The sequence below is a fragment of the Chlamydotis macqueenii genome, chromosome 10 (assembly GCF_036417535.1).
Source record: "Chlamydotis macqueenii isolate bChlMac1 chromosome 10, bChlMac1.mat, whole genome shotgun sequence".
In the NCBI taxonomy this organism is placed as follows: Eukaryota; Metazoa; Chordata; class Aves; order Otidiformes; family Otididae; genus Chlamydotis; species Chlamydotis macqueenii.
In genome coordinates, this window is record NC_141565.1 from 6,666,307 (window position 1) to 6,684,232 (window position 17,926).

The 17,926-nt window shown below is 40.2% G+C and overlaps 1 protein-coding gene across 3 annotated transcripts in view; it reads right to left on the bottom strand.

Moving 5' to 3' along the window:
- Positions 1–16,995, bottom strand: part of NISCH (nischarin) — a 31,244-nt gene extending 14,249 nt beyond the window's left edge. The window contains exons 1-8 of one of the 3 annotated variants that reach the window (XM_086755203.1): positions 16,796–16,995; positions 11,107–11,190; positions 10,191–10,373; positions 6,878–6,926; positions 4,977–5,140; positions 3,382–3,477; positions 1,690–1,785; positions 963–1,115 (exon numbers count right to left, since the gene is read on the bottom strand). In XM_086755203.1, the coding sequence (XP_086611329.1) occupies positions 963–1,115; positions 1,690–1,785; positions 3,382–3,477; positions 4,977–5,140; positions 6,878–6,926; positions 10,191–10,373; positions 11,107–11,190; positions 16,796–16,882 (912 nt within the window). In that variant the 5' untranslated portion in view covers positions 16,883–16,995. Of the gene's footprint in view, positions 1–962; positions 1,116–1,689; positions 1,786–3,306; positions 3,478–4,976; positions 5,141–6,877; positions 6,927–10,190; positions 10,374–11,106; positions 11,191–16,795 lie in introns of those variants that run through there. The other 2 variants (XM_086755204.1, XM_086755205.1) reach the window with 2 other exon arrangements.
- Positions 16,996–17,926: the final 931 nt, after the last annotated feature.

Sequence of the window (17,926 nt, forward strand, 5' to 3'; positions counted from 1 at the left end):
CCATTAACTATAGATCAAACACATTAATGGGTGTTTCCATCTTAAAGAAGCGTATCTATTTTACACAGAAACCTGGATAAAGACAATAGTACAAAAAACCAGAATAAGTTATTTGTTTCCATGTTTTGATTATACTAGACAAGCATTACAAGGTCGCACAAACCTCTTGAAAATGTACTCTAACTCAGAAAGTCTTATTTTAGGAGGACTCAAACCTTGAATTTCATGCTGAATTTTGATGTCAATGTATTTGCATCCATTTTATTTTGGCTGTAAACTCACCAATGATTTGCCTTGTAGTTAAGGGCTAGACTCAGATTTGAAGAACCCTAAGTTTATGTCACAAAAGCCCTGAAAAAAAATTGTGCTCCAAGTCCATGTGCTCCTGCCTTGCAAGAATAGCTGAAGTAAAAAATTATGTTCACATTTGACATAATTTCTTGTGATAAATGCTAATCATTTTCTAAATAACTGATTTACAAAATGCAATTCTAAGGTACAGGCAAAATACTCCAAATTTTGCTTCCACACTCTTCATATTGTTTTGTTGTCAAGAATACTGCCAGCAAGCCACAGGTTTTTAAATACACAGGAAGCTTCAGCCTTGATAACACTCTGCAGTTGAGCCCAAAAGGCATTTGCTCTTTTTTTTAAAACAAGCATTTGTAAGCGGCCTAAGGCAAATGCAAACAGTAAAAAAGTATGTTTCAAAAAGTATTTATGGAAGTGTTGCTTAAAGAGCACAGAATGACAAACTTCTCCTTTAGCAAAGAAAACATCTAAGTAGTAAAAGAAAAAAATCTCCTAAGCATTAATTTGAGTAGCTAATCAGCATTAAAAAGTGCAACTGAAAACCTTTCAGAAAAAAAGATATATAAAGCAAAAGCAAAATCCCTGCTGTGTAATGTGCTACTGAAGATCATTCATACTTTTTTCCCCACAAATGAAAAAATATTTCTTACCACTGAATCATCAATTTGAGAGATGCTATTGTGACTCATATCCAAAGTTGTTAAAGTTCTCCAAGTTGGGATAACTGCTGTCACTGGACAACTTGAAGTTGCACCCTCTGGCTCCCACTGATCAAACTCAGAGGCCTCAGGCACCAGGATTTCCTATTTAAGACAAGTACACTAAAATATTATGCTTACATCTTCAGTTAAAGCTAATAGTTCTGAAAACAATCCAAACAACCTTATGTAAAGTACAGAAGATTTATAAGCTTTATATTCACTTAGATTAAAGTTGTAGGTCTTAAAATATGAGCTGACTGGGTTAGAATTATTTTAGATCTACGGGGAGGGAGTTCTAACACTAGCGCTTGATCCAAACTGGGGAATGTGAAGGAACAACAGAGGGACTATGAAAATTATGCTACCAGATATCCCCTGCCAAATCAAAGCTCAGAGAAAAGAATAAGACATATGCATTCAGTTCTGGATACCAGAAATATACATTCCAATAAAAGCATCAGAAATATTCCTGTGAAAGGACATGTGTAAACACTTCCTCCACTTAAAGTTGAGGCTCTGAAAGGTTAACAAAACCTTTCAGTTCCATTGTTTTAAAAGCAGAACCTGCAAGAGCAGTACAGAAAAGTACATGGACTCCAAATGTATATTTCCACAATGGGCACATTATTTTTGCACGTGCTTTGAAGCCTCACTATAAGTAGGAACTCACTCTTACCTTCATTGATGTTGCTGAAAATCGAACGCTCATTGTGGCCAGAGCATGTTTTGATGAAGTCAGCCCTTTGATAAGCTTTCCCCCACAATGACTGATCTATTTAACAACAAATAGTTACAAAGTCAGAAATACTAGAACAGATAAATTTGAGACATGGAACAGGCAGCTAAAAGCTTCAATAGCAGATTCTCTTCAATTTGATAAGTAGTTACAGCAATCCCTTAATCTGAGATTATCAGGTCAGAAGTACTGATATTTGGTAAAGCTAAAGCAAGAAATTAGAGACATGACTATAGAAAAGTGAAATTCAAACATTTATTTGAACAAAGCTTCTTCTCCATTGACTTTCTACCTGTCCTATGTATTCTTCAAGGTGAAACTGCCCATGCAGTTTAATAGGACACAGTATTTTACTGTTACCAAAGAGAGAGCTATCTCAAGTTATGGCTCTCCCTGCAGACACATTTATTTAGGTATCATATGTTATTTATTTTAAGTAAGAAAAATGCATTCCTAGGAAGGGAGAATACTAATCTAAGCATTTAATTTGCTAGTGAGCAATACTAAGATTGAGACTAAGACTACAAAGTCTTTTTTCTGTAGCTCAGTTAGGAACAATGCCAAAGGTCTGCTACAGCCTCTGTCCAGCAGCCAGGTCCTTCTCTGTACAGTCACACATCATGCAACCATGACAACTGGCACATCTGCTGGTGCGTCAGGAAAGCCACACTAAACAGAGCTCCTGCCACTCGAAAAAATCCTTTCCAGATTACCACTGTTAATTTTTGGACAGTATTTACTACTAGATGAAAATGTCAGTCTGGTGCCAGTCAACCCAAAACTTTTCACGAACATACAATTACAAAAGCCTTCGAGACCAAAACTCTTTTTCTCCCTACATTAAGCAAAGCTACACTTTAAACTATCCATGCTCACAGAAAAGGGGTAAAATGATGCTATCCTGCAATATCCTCTCTGCAGTATGTTAGTCTCTCCTGCATTTCAGCCTGCTGTATTTTCTTTCCCACGTTAAAATGTCAATACATCACTGACTTCAGGAACCCACTTCAATTCTTAACCAACTCAGTCTCTTGTATCAATGATACAATAATGTTCATGTACTAGAAAAGGCACTGCACCCACGGTACAGACTGCATGACATAATTGGATATTCTCTCTGGAAAGATATGAAGTGGTCAGGAAAATATTTCGTAAAATACTTATTGAACTACTAGAAACTACCATTTGCACAAAGCAGATCAATGAAAATTGCACAAGTTATCAAGCAAGAAGCACTTACACTCAAAAGCGTACTTTCAACAAGCAAATTTAACATCAGGACATTTTCACAAACATTTGGTGCTTTCCAAATGAAAAGTATTTTGTGACAAAAAATCCTATTCTAACGCATTTGTTAGATCTTCAAGGCAATGGAAAGCCACCCTGGTTTAGCTTTTGTATATACACTGGAAATAACTTTTTTTGAAGACACACAGTTCAAGCTATCCTGAACATTTAAATTTGGCATCCTTATTTCCAAGACTTGTGAAAAAATGGAACAGTCCTTCTGAACATTGCACTCTTCAATTCTAGCACCAAACGAAGGCATACAATTACCAATTCTTAGAGATATGCAGCAGACCCGGCATTCGTAGAGCCTCTATAAAATGATGAGCACTATCTCAGTCATACCTCAATTTGATGAAGTGATTTGAAAATTGACAGATCAAAAGGCAACAGATGCTCCTGAATGTTACTGGTTCCAAAAGGTCCCCCTGTTCCAGTGACCTAGTAATCAACATTTAAGAACAGAGCTAATGCACGCAATCCAACTTGTCTGCATTTCAGATAGCCTTACACAGGCGATAGCACAAATACAGTAGCTTGGAAAGACAGTCAAAGTTCCAATCAATTTTTCAAGTATGGAATGATTCATGAAACTTGCAGATTAACTCTTCAGGAAAAAAAAACCAAAACAAAAACACTAGTTGCTCCAGCTAAGTGCACTGAACTTGAACTGCCACCTTGTGCTTGTATTTTGTAGCACAAGGGGAATGCAAAAAAGGTACCATAGTTAAAGACTGACCAAGGCTTCATTCTCAGCTGACCAAGCCAGAGTTACATTCACTAAAAAGGCTCTTTGAAACACCTGGATCCTCCAAGACAGAACCATTCTCAATTCCACTAGAGGGGATGAAGTTTAAGGCATTGGGAAGATGGGTCTGAAAAAAACAGTAGACACTGGTACACATCCAAAAAAAAAATGCATCTAGTGTTTCCATGCGGTCATTGGATTCTGGCCTCAGAGCATGTCAGTAGCATAAAAGACAGGTGGTTTCATTTATGTTTGCTGGGAGTATAATTTTGGGAGAAATCTCTAAGGTTTTTCTCTGGTATTGAATGTATCTTACATGCTCTGAAGGTGCCCACTCACAAGCATTCAGAAGGGCCAGAAATTCTGAAAATGGGTATTTTTCTAAATATGCTCTTCTCCAGCCAGAGAATCCTCTGTTCAGAGGATTCTATACACACAGAGCATGGCAAAGGCAACTGAAGATCCACAGGAATACCAGTACAGCTACGGTTTTGCTTTTGCAACTACTGAAGTCCTTCAGTGTAGCTTCCCCCAGTCCACTGCTCTGTTTCCCCTTTGAACACACCACACAGTTAAAAGGAAGCTCTTCATGTAATAAAGGGATTAAAAAGAGGTTTTGAGCTGTAGCAAGTAGTGTTAAAAATCACTCAGGAAAAGTCTTTACAATTCACTTATTTGGTAGGAAAAAAAAAAAACTAGCTCCAGATAGAAATTATCTGTTCTGAGGTAATTTTACATTTATTGTAGAAACTCAGGGTCATCTCATCTATGAAACTGAGTTTTTTGTTACTTTGTAACCTTCAGATACAGTCAAAGGTGAGAAAGGGGACAGGATTTACATACATGTGCATGTAAGCATATATATACAAATACGCTGGCCTACCCATAGTGTCTGCAAAGAATGCGGGGCTGAAGAGAATAATATTTACCCCCCCATTCCTACTAGCACCCAGCACATTCTGTGGCTGCATCCCTACAGAGAGCACTGCTGAACAGATCACATCACACAGAAAAATCAGCATCTTTGTTAGAGAACTATGTGCACTGAAGGTTGGCAGAATAAACACGTTTAACATTGACTTCTAAATGCTTGCAGGCGTTTACTATCAGTAAAGTTCTTGTGCATTCAAACTAGACTCCAAAAGTATGCCAAGAATCCTATACCTCCAGTATTTGTGCAAGCATAGCTCACCTTTAAATACTTGAGTCTACAAGTGAAATCTAGAATATGACCTAGATCTGTTTTAGCATCTCCATTAGCGCATGTAGGCTTCCCCTGTAGCAACTGTTGAGTGACAGCATATAACTGCAAGGGTCTGATGGTGAAGACTTCTCCAGCCATTAACAACTGCTCTCCTGAAAAACAGAGTATGGCGATATCACACACAATGTTGCAATGGTTACAAAAGAATAAATGGTATATTGAAGACCTAATGTTAGAGATTAAATGTTAGTCATTTATATTCTAAGCTTATGATTAAGGTACCAAAACAATGTCCTTTTTGCCACTTTAAATGAGAATGGATGACAAAGGTTTTTTTTTTAAGCAGAATAATCTAGGTGTTCTAATCATACAAACCTGAGGCTCCTAATGCAACTAATGGCAATTTTTTTCTCAATCTTAACAGGACTGGAATCCAAGTTCATTTATATAATGTAAGAGTTAGTGAACTTTTTCTGAGATATGTCTAAGTTCTATAGTAGTTAGGACTTATTCTGTTCAGAAAAAGCAGTGTCTGCCATTTAAAAAACAGACCTCACATCATTTGCTATGCTGCCTAAATGCAGAATCGTAGCAAATACGTTCTCTTAGAGAGTATGAGGACTTTCACCACGCTAATACCAATGCAAACTCCCAAAACAGGAAATGCATTATCTGACAATATTTTTACAATCCCATTTCATTCTAGCAACAGTAGCAAACAGCATCCAAAAGCCTCTCTGAAGGCACCACAAGAGTCACCGCGGACTACAGCAGTCAGAACACACACACACGTGGAATTAATTCTTTCTCCTCTTCCTTTTAGGGACATCAGTTTGATGTTATGGACAAGAGGGCATCCATGATAAGCAGAGTTCCCATAAATGCTCTGAGGAGTAAAATTCCTGTTGGCTTCAGCAGCAGCAAGGACAAGAGTTCAGCTGCACATTACTGGAAGGCTACATTAATAGACAGCAATCAGATATCAGTGATTCTGGTATCAGCAAGACTGTAGGCACTACAAGGCAGGAAAGATTTCTTCAAAAGTTTCCTTAAAATGTTTCAAAATCTGCTAAGTGGACCCCTCTGAAATGGCTTCACCTAAAGTTAACTTTGTATTAGAACAGTCTGAAATGAGAGGCTGAAACATGCTTCACCTGCCACCTCAGTGTGGTGGTTTAGCCCGAGTCACCACACAGTTTCTGGCTCGCCCTCCCCACCTTCCCCCAGAGAAACTGGGAAGAAAGGAAACACTGGAATTATACCATAGCATCTAACACTGCCTTCAAAACAAAATTAGCATGGGTTAATCATTTCACACACCTCCTGCTGTTAATAGACCAGTTTAAGCTGTTGCTGTTACATAAACTGCATTTAATTTTTATCTGCCAGCCTCAGAAAAGCATATCCTTTAATTAACTGACCAGAAGGTCTCATGTTTCCTGAATTTTGGAAGAACAATATTAATTCAGTAGTAGTAAACTTGTCTCTTGCATTTAACATATACTGTATCAGGACTGATATAAAACAAACTTCCTTACAGGTTACACTAAAACACACCAAGACAGAAAGCTTAAAAAAAGCTTCTGATCATCAGTGCCACATCCTATCCTTTAAGGACACAGACTAGTAGGCCCTTTTCAAAACCTAAATTCACCAATTTCTGTTTTGTTTCCAAAAGTAGCTCCACTACTGTTACAGCTTCTTCCAAAATGCAGCTTCAATCAAAGTGCAAACAGCAAGAAAAAGGTGAAGAGAAAGAAGGGGAAGAAAGTCTTAGTCTGATACAGAAGACTTAGATCTCTCCTTATCTGGAGATTAAATATCACAGCTGTATGAATGCATGCATATAGAGGAAGTCATTCCCAGTTAAATTCTTGCAAGTTCTTTACCTTTGTGGAAGAGCTCTTCAGCCAATGCAGCAGTGATCCCATTGATCTCCTGCAAAGAATAAACCATTGTAATCCAGTGTTATTTACATATTTATGGTTCCAGTTTTTCAATGTGTACCTTTGCTGGACTCTCCTTTTTTTCTGCAATACAAGACTTTTTAAAAACAGAAATCAACTGTTATTATGTCCTACAGATTAATTTGAAACCTGAAAATACTTCATAAGAATAACCTGAAATTATTTAATTTCATATGGTTTTAATTTCCAAGATGGAAGATACTGAACTACATTTAAATAATCACATCCTGCATATATTAGAAAAGGGCAACAGCAACTACAGCAACTATTACCAGCCATCATAAGCACAACTTGAAAGATAGCTTGGTTTTGAAGAAACTATTATGAGTATAGCGTTCTTCAAATTTTAACATTAAGACTAACTGAATGCATCAAGTACTCAACATTTCCTCAGAATATCACTAATACACACAAAGCTTTAGATTAGCAGGTCTACAAGGAAGAGACATTAAAAGTAATCAGCCTTCTGGACTTCAACTCTATTACGCTTGATGCACAGTAATTCAAAAACCCATTTTCCCCATCCTTCGTCTTCTCCACCCTCTTGGACCTACCCAGGTACTCAACCTCCATGCCAGGCACTGACAGCTCCAGGAGGAAACAAACAGGCTGAAAACTCGATGCAGGGATTTGTTCTTTCTAAAGGTCTTTCACAAAGATCAGTACAAGTATTTCCCATCTGGGCATACTTTTTTCCACAAAAAGCAAATGTGGAAGCCCAAAAAGAGTTCTGAGCATTTCCAACAGTTCTCTCACAAAAGGCCCACAAAAAGTACAAAAAAACCCCTATTTGTGATAGTGAAGCTTCCACTAAACACATGCATCTCATTTTAAGGTAGCTGCAATGGATACACAGATATTTTGGATCATCACAAAATGAATATTTGATTAGTTTACTTTGCTGACAAATCCCTCATGATCCATAATGGAATAAATCCACAGGACATCTGCACATACAGTTCAGCACATTTGATGAGGCAAGCATGTCAGAAAAGCACATTCTTCATATAACTGAAACTCCACTCACTGAGGAAGAACAAAGCCTCCACACCACAGTTCTGAGAACAAGCTAGAAGCTGCATTGCAAACAAAAGTCAACAATTCCAACTCTTATTTGAATAAGCGAACTACACTCATCTGGAATGCACAGACTTAATTGAAAACTACACTCTGTATCCCTGTTGTCATCTAGGAAACAGAGCAGAAATTTTTTCGTATATTTATAACTGAAACAAGATTATGACTTGGACTACTCAGTGACTAGCACGCAAAAAGAGCAACTCTATTCCCCTGTCAGATCCACAAGAGACCTCTGTCTTAGCTCTCACTACTTATATGCATCAAATCCACAGAAGTCCATTGTTTGCAGGTGTCTCCGAACAGCAGTTTGTGGGTACTCAATTATTTTGCAAAAGCTTCTATTTAAATGAACAAACCAAATCTTCAAAGATGGCAAAGTGTAAGACAGCGCAACAAAATAAGCCTCCCCATATCACTGCGGACATCCTATTCAAAGTCAAAGTAAAAATAACGTTCTACATTGCTGTCACATGCAACTGCTTCTCTTTGCCCAGCTGTACCTGGCTTTCCCCTGTGACACATAAAGCCTTCAAAGTGGTTTTAATATATTTATGGTAGGTATTTCTACTCCATTTAGTTCTATTAACCTGGGAAATAAAATTAAACAATCCCTACTGGAAATACTACAAATAAGAATTGAAAAAATATTGCAGCCTTCCTATATAAACTAATGAGGCAATATCAGGGATTATAATGGCTCAAGTATGCACATGGACCACCTAGTAACAGAGATATTTTAAAAGATCAAAGTTCCTCAGAAAAGTTATTTTCCAGTAGAATTGCTGTGGTAAATATTTAGCTTTTCTGCTGAACATCTAACATTTTTTGTAAATATTTAAAAGTACTCAAGTTCCAAGCAAAATCAAATGACTTTATACCTCAAGCCAAGAAATGCAGATTAAGCAACAGCTTTGTTCTTGATACACAAGCACAGTATAGAAACAGGGAAGCATTCATGTCCAGATAAAGCTAGCTCTTTGGAAAAGTAAAAAAGGATAAACACTACAGCAAGAGAAAAAATAGTCTAACTGAAAACCAAGAGAGGGACTAGTAAGAATTTCTAACTGCATAAAAACCTTTGTTGAAGTTACAGCACTAGAACATTAATGAAACAGACATCACGTAAGATATCACATGATTCAAAGAACAGAAAAATTACGCAACTTCCTAGTGATGAGGAAGTTTGCTCCATCTGAACAGAATTGTCCCTACATTACCACACACCTTTTCAATATATTTAAAACCTCTAATCCATTTTAGAGAGTTTGATCACAGCAAACTAGTCCTCCCCACGCATATCTGCTGGGCAATAACAACACTATGAAGCAAACCTTCTACATTTTATCTAAGTTAAACTCTAAAGTCTCACCAGGATAATTACATTCACACAATAGAACTAAATCAGGTTTTCCTTTGTTGCTAAAGCTTAACACATCTAATAGGCCACTTGTGACACATTTCTGAAGCCTTCATATGAAACCATGAAGGGCTATCTCAGCACATCCCACCCCAAACCAATTACTGCTCCTTCTTTCCCTTGAGTTCTCCAGTGCATCCTTCTCTTTAAGAAGTTCATTCTCCCCCTTACAACATAACGCCATACTGCAAAAAGCCTAACTATACACAAGGGATGAGCACAAAAGCAAGCCACTGCTTCTTACTTCAAGCATCCCTTACCATAGCATTCTGTCTGCTGGCTGGAGCTATTTCTCCAGAGGCCACTCCATTAGCGTGCTTCTCATGGAGAAGCACCATTTTTCTTCATTTGGACTACTGGAAACTGCTTCAGTGCGAACCACAGCTCTAGCCATTAAGCACTAAGTAAGCGTGCGTGTGGATCAATTACGCAACGTTTCTTCAGAGAGCCAGTACTATTGATTTCAGCCTAACAACCAATTCAGCTTCAGATTTATTCACAGCTTCAACTATCCTGCTTGCATTTATTTTCTCCTCTTAGAGTCTCTGCCCACTCTACTTGCCAGCACAGTAACTACTGCAATAAAAAGTAGTGTCAAAAAACTTAAAAATAGGCTTTGTTTGTTACATTGTGCAAAATGCTGGAAAAGAACTATTTTGTGAAGATTCCATACAATTTTCTCCAAGTTAGAGAACCAGGGAAAGACACTCAATTTTATATGCTAAAAACATAACTTACATATAAATGAAAGTGTAGGAAGTGTGACAAAACTTTTGGAGCTGTAACTGGGAACTTCACTAGCAGGGTTTGCAGGTAGACCTCTAATTCCTTTTGTCTTTTCTCTACCAGGCTTTTGGAATTTTTCCCAATAATCTTCTTGGGAGGTAACAGATTTTTATCTATTTTCTTTTCTGAAACAAGCTGAAAGACAAAGACCACAGTTACTATCCAACTCACCATCTGAACCTGCTCAAAAGATGCAACAGAATACATTAAGAGCACATTGCCTGATCCTGTAAGATCCAAAAATAAAACTACTTCAGTGAATTTAGCTATTAACTTCAAAGTCTTTGGTGTTTTCAGAAAGAACATTTTATCATAAAATGATGCAAAGATCAAGATTAGTATTTTCTGAGAGAATCACTCACAGCACCACAGGGCAGCATGTAACTAAGGTGATAAAACAACAGAATAACTGGCACATTTCTGAGGAAGCAGCCCGGTCTTGAATATAGTGGACCTTCCCTCATTTTCACTTGCTGCATTTAATCAGCATTGATTAGTAACTACTGCTACTGTCTAAGCACAGTTTTATCATCCACAGAAGTCTTTGCTCCAATCCAGCTTTTGGTTACCAGATCAGCTGATCATAAACACCTCTTGGCAAAAAGTGTCATGACTCTAGCTTGAGCTCCACTTTGTGATACAAGCCTCTGTCCAAGGCTAAAATTGTCCAGGTCAACCTCCTCTCACTCAAAACGAGAGTGAAATAGGGGCAAGTAATATTGTTCATACAAAAAGGATTTAGTCTGCAGTTCAGATGGTATCTGGCAGATATTCTCTCTGACTGAAGAATTTATGTCACATACAACAGAACTACACAAACGGTACAATGTTTTGCAAGAAAACAAGGCCACAGTTTTAATATCCTTACCTTCTCATGCAGGTCATGGAAATCACTATAACGATGTTTGACTGTCCACTGATGATTGCCAACACTGACCTGAATAATGTATACCTGAAAGGAAGAAATTAAAGTCTTAAAGAGAAGTTGACTGTGAGATGCAGCACTATAAGGTGATTCTACGTTCTTGAAGCATCATAGTTAGCTAAAAGTTAATCCAAACTCTAAGGTGACTTCATGGTGTAGGATGCCTAATTTCACTCACAAGGCCGTTCCACATACAAAACCACGCAGATGCTTCTTCACATAAAGCAATTGTTTTTATGTTTGCAACACAAAGGTTAACATCCAAGATCTCTAAGCTGCTACTTTTTCTGAAGATTTCTGTTAGCTAAGTTGATATTCACAGCTATCCACAACAAGCCTCAGACAGCAGCATCCCTTCTTCAGTCTACCAAGTTCCACAACACGCAGAGGAACTTGGCAAGCATCCCGCTGTCACTTCACAGTTAAGCAGAAATCTGGAGCCTAACCTTTCAGAAATCCAGGCAAATCCTTTAGTTGGTTGGATGTTAACTATTTTATTCCTTTTAGGGTAAGGCACACAAGACAGCTTCCTGCGAGATACAATTGTGCACGAAGAATCACTACAATTATCTAAAGCAACCCACAAGACTAAGTATTTTAATTATGCATGTACCAAGCAATTAAATATTTTCATTGTAGGTGACCTTCTAGATTGAACAGTACTGGTTCTGCAGGAAACTCCCAATCTACCTTTGATTATGTCAGAGCAAGTTATCCCAAATAAACTGTAAAGGCACAAAATAAAACACAAAGAAAACAAACAAGGCTCAGCAAAACCAGTTTTACAGTTACTTGAAAATAGCAAATTAAATAAACTGTGTTATCCAATCCAACTATACTTCTTGGGGAAAACACCATTTAATACAATTGAGAACTTTTTTACTACTACAGATCACACAGACCTGACTCATAGCTGCTATGAGAATGATGGACATCTGGTTGCTAAACCCACTTGAGAAAACAAAAAACATCAGTTTCAATTTGTTATGTAAAAGGCCAGTTTTCACTTACAATTAGCACAGATCAGCACAATACCAAACATTAAATAGAATACAACTTGTATTTTAAAAGATGAACTGTCTCATACCAACAATATTTTTGTAAGCATTTGACACTGGCTTGCTGAACAAAAACCAGGTCCTACAGAGAACTGAATCAAGATGTCTGACTAGCGTGTAGAGCAAGTGACACATCAGTGTTTGGCTGAGTAGCAAAAACACAGATGAATGCCTACACAGAATTACAGTCTCAATTAAGGCCTGCATCTGCTTTCCCATCATGCTGTGTTGGGAAATGACAGATCAGGATTATTCACTGTGCCAGTGACAAACTAGAACAGGAATAACCCGAGCATTCAAAAGGTCCTCATAAGCCTAAGGAAAACAAAGAGACACTCAAAGAAACCAGAAAATTAAAGTTAGAACTAAATAAGTACTACATTTAGAAGCCATAATAAAACAACTAGTTCTAGCGACTGTGCTAAATCATGGCAGATCAAGCAGTACAGCTAAATGCAATGCAGATTGAGTACACAACACACAAAACCTCACATTAGACACCAAAAACTCAGTAAACTTCACAGCTCCCAACTGACAGCTTGTGAGACAAGGAAGGAATGCCCATTGTCTCTGTATACAATACAGTCAGTAAGTATATAATAAAGGTTTTGTATCCTTTGGTTGAAATGACAATCACTGACCACTTCTAGTGGTGTTTCCTGGTCACGAAAACACCTGTTAAAGCGAGCGGTTACATGCATTGATATAATTCTTCAAATTAAGTCTTTAAAAAGCCATAGCATTCCCCATGCAGAACGCAGCCAGAGCTAGCAGTACATATTCACCCCTCAAACAGCACCAGTACGGAGAATGACAGCAACTGATTTCACATCAGTACATGAGCTATCATTATCTTGAGGAGCAAACACAAATGCAGTATGTTTATGTGCTCCAAAGACTTGTCTCAATATAGAAATCAGTCATTTTAAAGCAAAAACAGTTAAGTTTCTGAAAAGTCATATATATATACAAATATATATATGACCTTCAATTAATTCTGAGTGCACTAATATAACAAGTTAAGATTCTTCAAGGACTGCCTGTCAAGCTAACTGCTAGAAGGCATACACAGAGATGATGTCTGCACTGTCTCCCAGACATAAATATACCACGTGACATCTCCACCCATATTTATGCCATAAATTGCATTTCTAGTGAGCTAAAATTCAGAGGTTCTCCTCCTCCCCATGTCTCTACCAAACTCCTCTGTGCAATAAATTTTGTATGCCTTTCTTATAAATCAGTTGTTTTGGTAAAGTTCTACTTTTAAAACATTTAGTGTGTCTGTAGTGCTGTATATTTTCATTATTTTCTACTCAGTCACTTCAAACTCTTTGCAGTTAAGTACTCACACTGACAAATAGCATCTCCCTAAATATTGGTGAAATATTTGCTAAAAAACGTTTAATATGTATAATTTTTAAAGCAGCTGTTAAATGAACAGCAGTGATTCCAGACTGCCTTTTGTTTACACATTACATTGTTTGTACACATTACAAAACCCCACCCATCTCACTGCACATGGAAAGCTTACATTTCTACAGTATCCCTCATACAACTTCACATATTGCAGTATGGTCAAGAAAAAGACAAGCACCTCACTTTACAGATGACAAAGCTCCCACAGGCAGCCTGGGACAGAGGTGTGACTGCAGCCAGTAGGTCTCAAATTCCTGAGCAGTGATGCAGCCGCACCTCCTTCTCATTACCTCCTCAAATAGACAGTTTACACCCACTCAAAGAAGCCACAGGATTTTCCTTAAATATCAAAGCTAGTATTTATACTAAAAACAGCTGCAAAAGACAGGAAAAGCAGGAAGGCAATTTTAGGCCAAACAAATGCATAGCAGGAAACAAATGAAGCATTTGCAGCCTTGAGGCTTTCTAGCAATCAGACAGTCTTCAGTAAGCATCCAGCTGGACCAGCACATGCAGAAGAAATACCTAGCAAAGCACTCATACTTTTCTAATTCAACAGAAAAAAACATCAAGCAGTGCAGTAATTTTTCCTGATGGCTTTATCCATATCCTGCCTCCCACCCCAACAACTCCAAGAAGAATCACTTTTTTACAAGTACCTTCAAAATTACACAGAATTGTGAGCCTTCCAATTCTACAGGATTTAATCTCACAACTGTCAAACGGATGTCATTAAAATAAGTCTCCTTCTATTGAGATGAGGAGCTCTGAAATACAGAATACAATGGGAAAACACATGCCAAATGAAAAATTATTCTTTAAAAACCAAGGATGTAAATAGGGTCATTGCCACCTTGACTACTACATGTTAACGGATAAAGATGCAGCTTGCTACTGCTATATTTCCTTTCTCACCTTTACCAGATTTGACTGACTTTTTGGCGCGATCTAATTTCTTCTGCTCCGGTACAGGTCTTTATCACATCCTTAAGTGCCACTAACCTAATTTTGAACCCTAAACACAAATGCAAATTTTTGTAAAACATTTCACCTTGTGAATTTTGTAAAATTTCAGGTTTTGTTTAAAGATCTATTCCTACATTTCTAATGGCTTGGCTGTTCTCATACAAACTCTTAGTCCTGCTAACAGTTTTAGGAGCTTTACACACAGGTAAGCCTAATGCCACAACTGCTTCAAAAACACAGCAAGAGAATCAAAGCAGGACCAAATACCAGCAAATCTTGCCTTTCAAACATCCTACTTTTAAAGCTCACAAGAAAAAATGTCATTAAAACAGTATGGTATTTCCAGAACCATAATCATTAAAAAAGAAATCGGGCCTTGAAAAAATAAGCTTCCTTGGGCTTAGCTGCAGCAGCTTAAAATGTTATCCCCAGCTACCAGCTGATCTGCTGAACACTACCTGCAGCAAAGTTATGCGCCTGAACTACAGCCCACCCAGCACATCAATGGTACTACCAAAGGCTGGCTGTACCACAATGCTAGTTTGCACGCTGAAGCAACAAAGCAGCTAACGTTTCACCTCCTGTGTCCATAGCCTCCAGTGGAATAAGGGCACAGATAACATTTTGACATTTTCTCAACTAAATTCTGTTGAATCTCTCATTCACTGGTATTGCAAAATACTCATGAAAATTCTCACACCAACATGAACACTGACAAGCCTTGGTTCACACCTGAAATAGACATTTCTGTCCGGGACTGTGAAAAGAAACTTGCTTGAGGGATGAACCACATCCTAACACACACAGCAGTAACATCTCAAAGGCAGCAGTACCATTTCTGTGAACACACATTATGTAAATAACATGACAGGAAGAGCTGAAGCAATTTTCAAGAATGTACTGTAAGCTTCTAACCAACTCCTTCACTGGATGAATGCTCATGACATTTTTGTCTGTAAAAATGGCTACTCACCACCTGACAGTCATTCCCACACAACGATGTTTCAAGGGTTGTCAGCTGGAAAGGAATTAGACCCTTCATGCACTACAGCTGTGTAAATGCTCTGTCCTGTTAAAAACTCGGGAATCACTCTCCTTTGCTCTGTTTTCCCTAGGTACCTTTTCAGAGGCAGTAACCTGAAGTATTACTTGTAACTACTATACAACTTTACAAAAACTGCCTTTTAGACCATTGCTCCCCTTTCTCTTTCATGTTCCCACAGGAGGAAGAAATCTGATGCCAATACATACATCCTACAAAAAAAAAATTGATCGTTCAAATCACACTAAAATAACGTCAGAGCAGAAAACATTTTTAGTTATATAACTAAAGGGCAGTGTGCTCAAGATGTTTTCTGTCTGCAATTATGCTGAGGTTTGTTTTGTGATGAGCTTCTTCCTGAAAAACAGACTAATTAACTCTTGGTAGAATGCAACCAGTTAAAAAAGAAGTTATAAACGCTGCTGCTGACAATCTTTCCCTTTTTTTTTTTGTAGGCTAAAAGAAAAACTGTCTATCCAAAAACATCTTATTTCCTCTGAAAATAAGATCAGCTTCTCAAGAGGGATTTTTATGGTATTTTTACCTGAAGGAAAGATTTCCTACTATATTTAGTCCAGCTTCAAAAGCTACGTTTACCCGATAACAATTTTTCATAACCACATGTATATATATTCACACACAGTTATACACGTATATATGAGATCGAGATAGATATATATATATGAAAGAGATATACATGGGCGACAACGTGACATTTCCAAACTCGGCCTCCACTAAAACACCAGCTCTCCCAAAGGGCCAAAGCTACGAGGAGCTCAGGGGGCCGATGTCAGCGGCTGGGACCCGCAGCCCCGCTCCTACGCTTTCCCACGACACGCGCCCCTACATGGAGGCAGAAACCGCTGGGAAACTTCTGCCAAATTATTCTCGCTCTGGCTTTAGCGTGGGTACAAAACCGGGCCGACAACTACTACCTGCCTTCAGACGGCGGCACAGGGCAGGCGGCAGCGCTAAGCCCCGCCGCAGCCCGCTCCCCCCGGTACCCCGCAGGCTGCCTGAGGCGAGGCGAGGGGGCCCGCTCCCCTACGCCTGCCCGCTTCGCTGCCACCATGGCCTCCCCACTCGCCTCCGCGGGACCCCCCTCCGCCGGGTCCGCCGCTCCCCCAGCCGCCCTCCGGCCCCGCACCGTGTAGGTCTCCACCAGCTCCGAACCCAGGACTCGGGCCTCCCGTGGGGGCTCCTCGCCGTCCTCGCCCCCTGCCACCGCTTCCATGACGCCGCGTGAAGCGCAGGTGATCGGCCGCCGCCTCGCTCACGCCGTCACCGCTCCTCTCCGGCTACCGCCACCGCCGCCCGCACCGGCGCCCGGCCCGACCCTCGCTCCAGCCGCCGCCATCTTGGTTTAACCCCCCCCCTTCAGGGTGCGGTTCGCCCCGCCCGCCGCCATTTTATGGGAGTGAGGGCGGAGGCGGGACTTGCGGCTAGGGGCGGGGCTTGCAGCTAGGGGCGGGGCTTTCCAGAGGGAGAGGCAGGTCTATGGACCAGCGGGGCGGGGTTTAGGGTGTCGGCGCGCGCATGCGTGCGGGCTGTGCTAGGGGGTGGCTGGCGGTGCGGGAGTGGGCTGCACTGCTGTGCGGTGCTGCGTGTGCAACGCAGTGCTGTGTGGATAACGCGGCGCCGTGCAGTGCAGCCCGGGGCTGTGCAGCGCAGTGCAGTGCTCCGCGGGGCTGTGCGGTGCAGCCCAGGGCTGTGCCCTGCACTGCAGTGTATGTGCGATGCTGTTCTGGGCAGTACGGTGCTGTACAGGAGCAGGCTGTGCAGTGCACTGCAATGCAGGCAGCTCAGGGAGGTTCAGGCCTGTCCAAGGTGGCTGAAAGCAGCTACAGGCCGGTGTGCACAATGGGCACGGTGCAGATGTGACAACGGCAGAAGGTGCAATACAGGTGAATACAAGGACTGGGCATTTTGAGATGGAGCTGCAGAGAGCAAACCCTGTCTGCAGAGGGCTGATCTCCCTCACAGCAGTGTAGCTGTGCTGCTGCGCTCATGAGCATCTGCATCTGGAAGGAGCGCTGGCAGCAGGCCGCCATGGTGCCTCCCCCAGCTGCAAACAGCTCTTGGTGCAAATCGGTGGCCACCATACACTGCTGAAAGCTTGGACACTGTTGCGTTGGGCCGAGGCGTCACTGCAGCGGTTCTGTAACCAACATGCCTGGTGCCACCTCAAAAAGAGAGCTGAGGAACAGGGCTTGTGGGCCAGGCCTGCATGGAGTCAGCCCAGGGCCTCAGGGATGAACCCAGAGTGAGCTCATGGTGT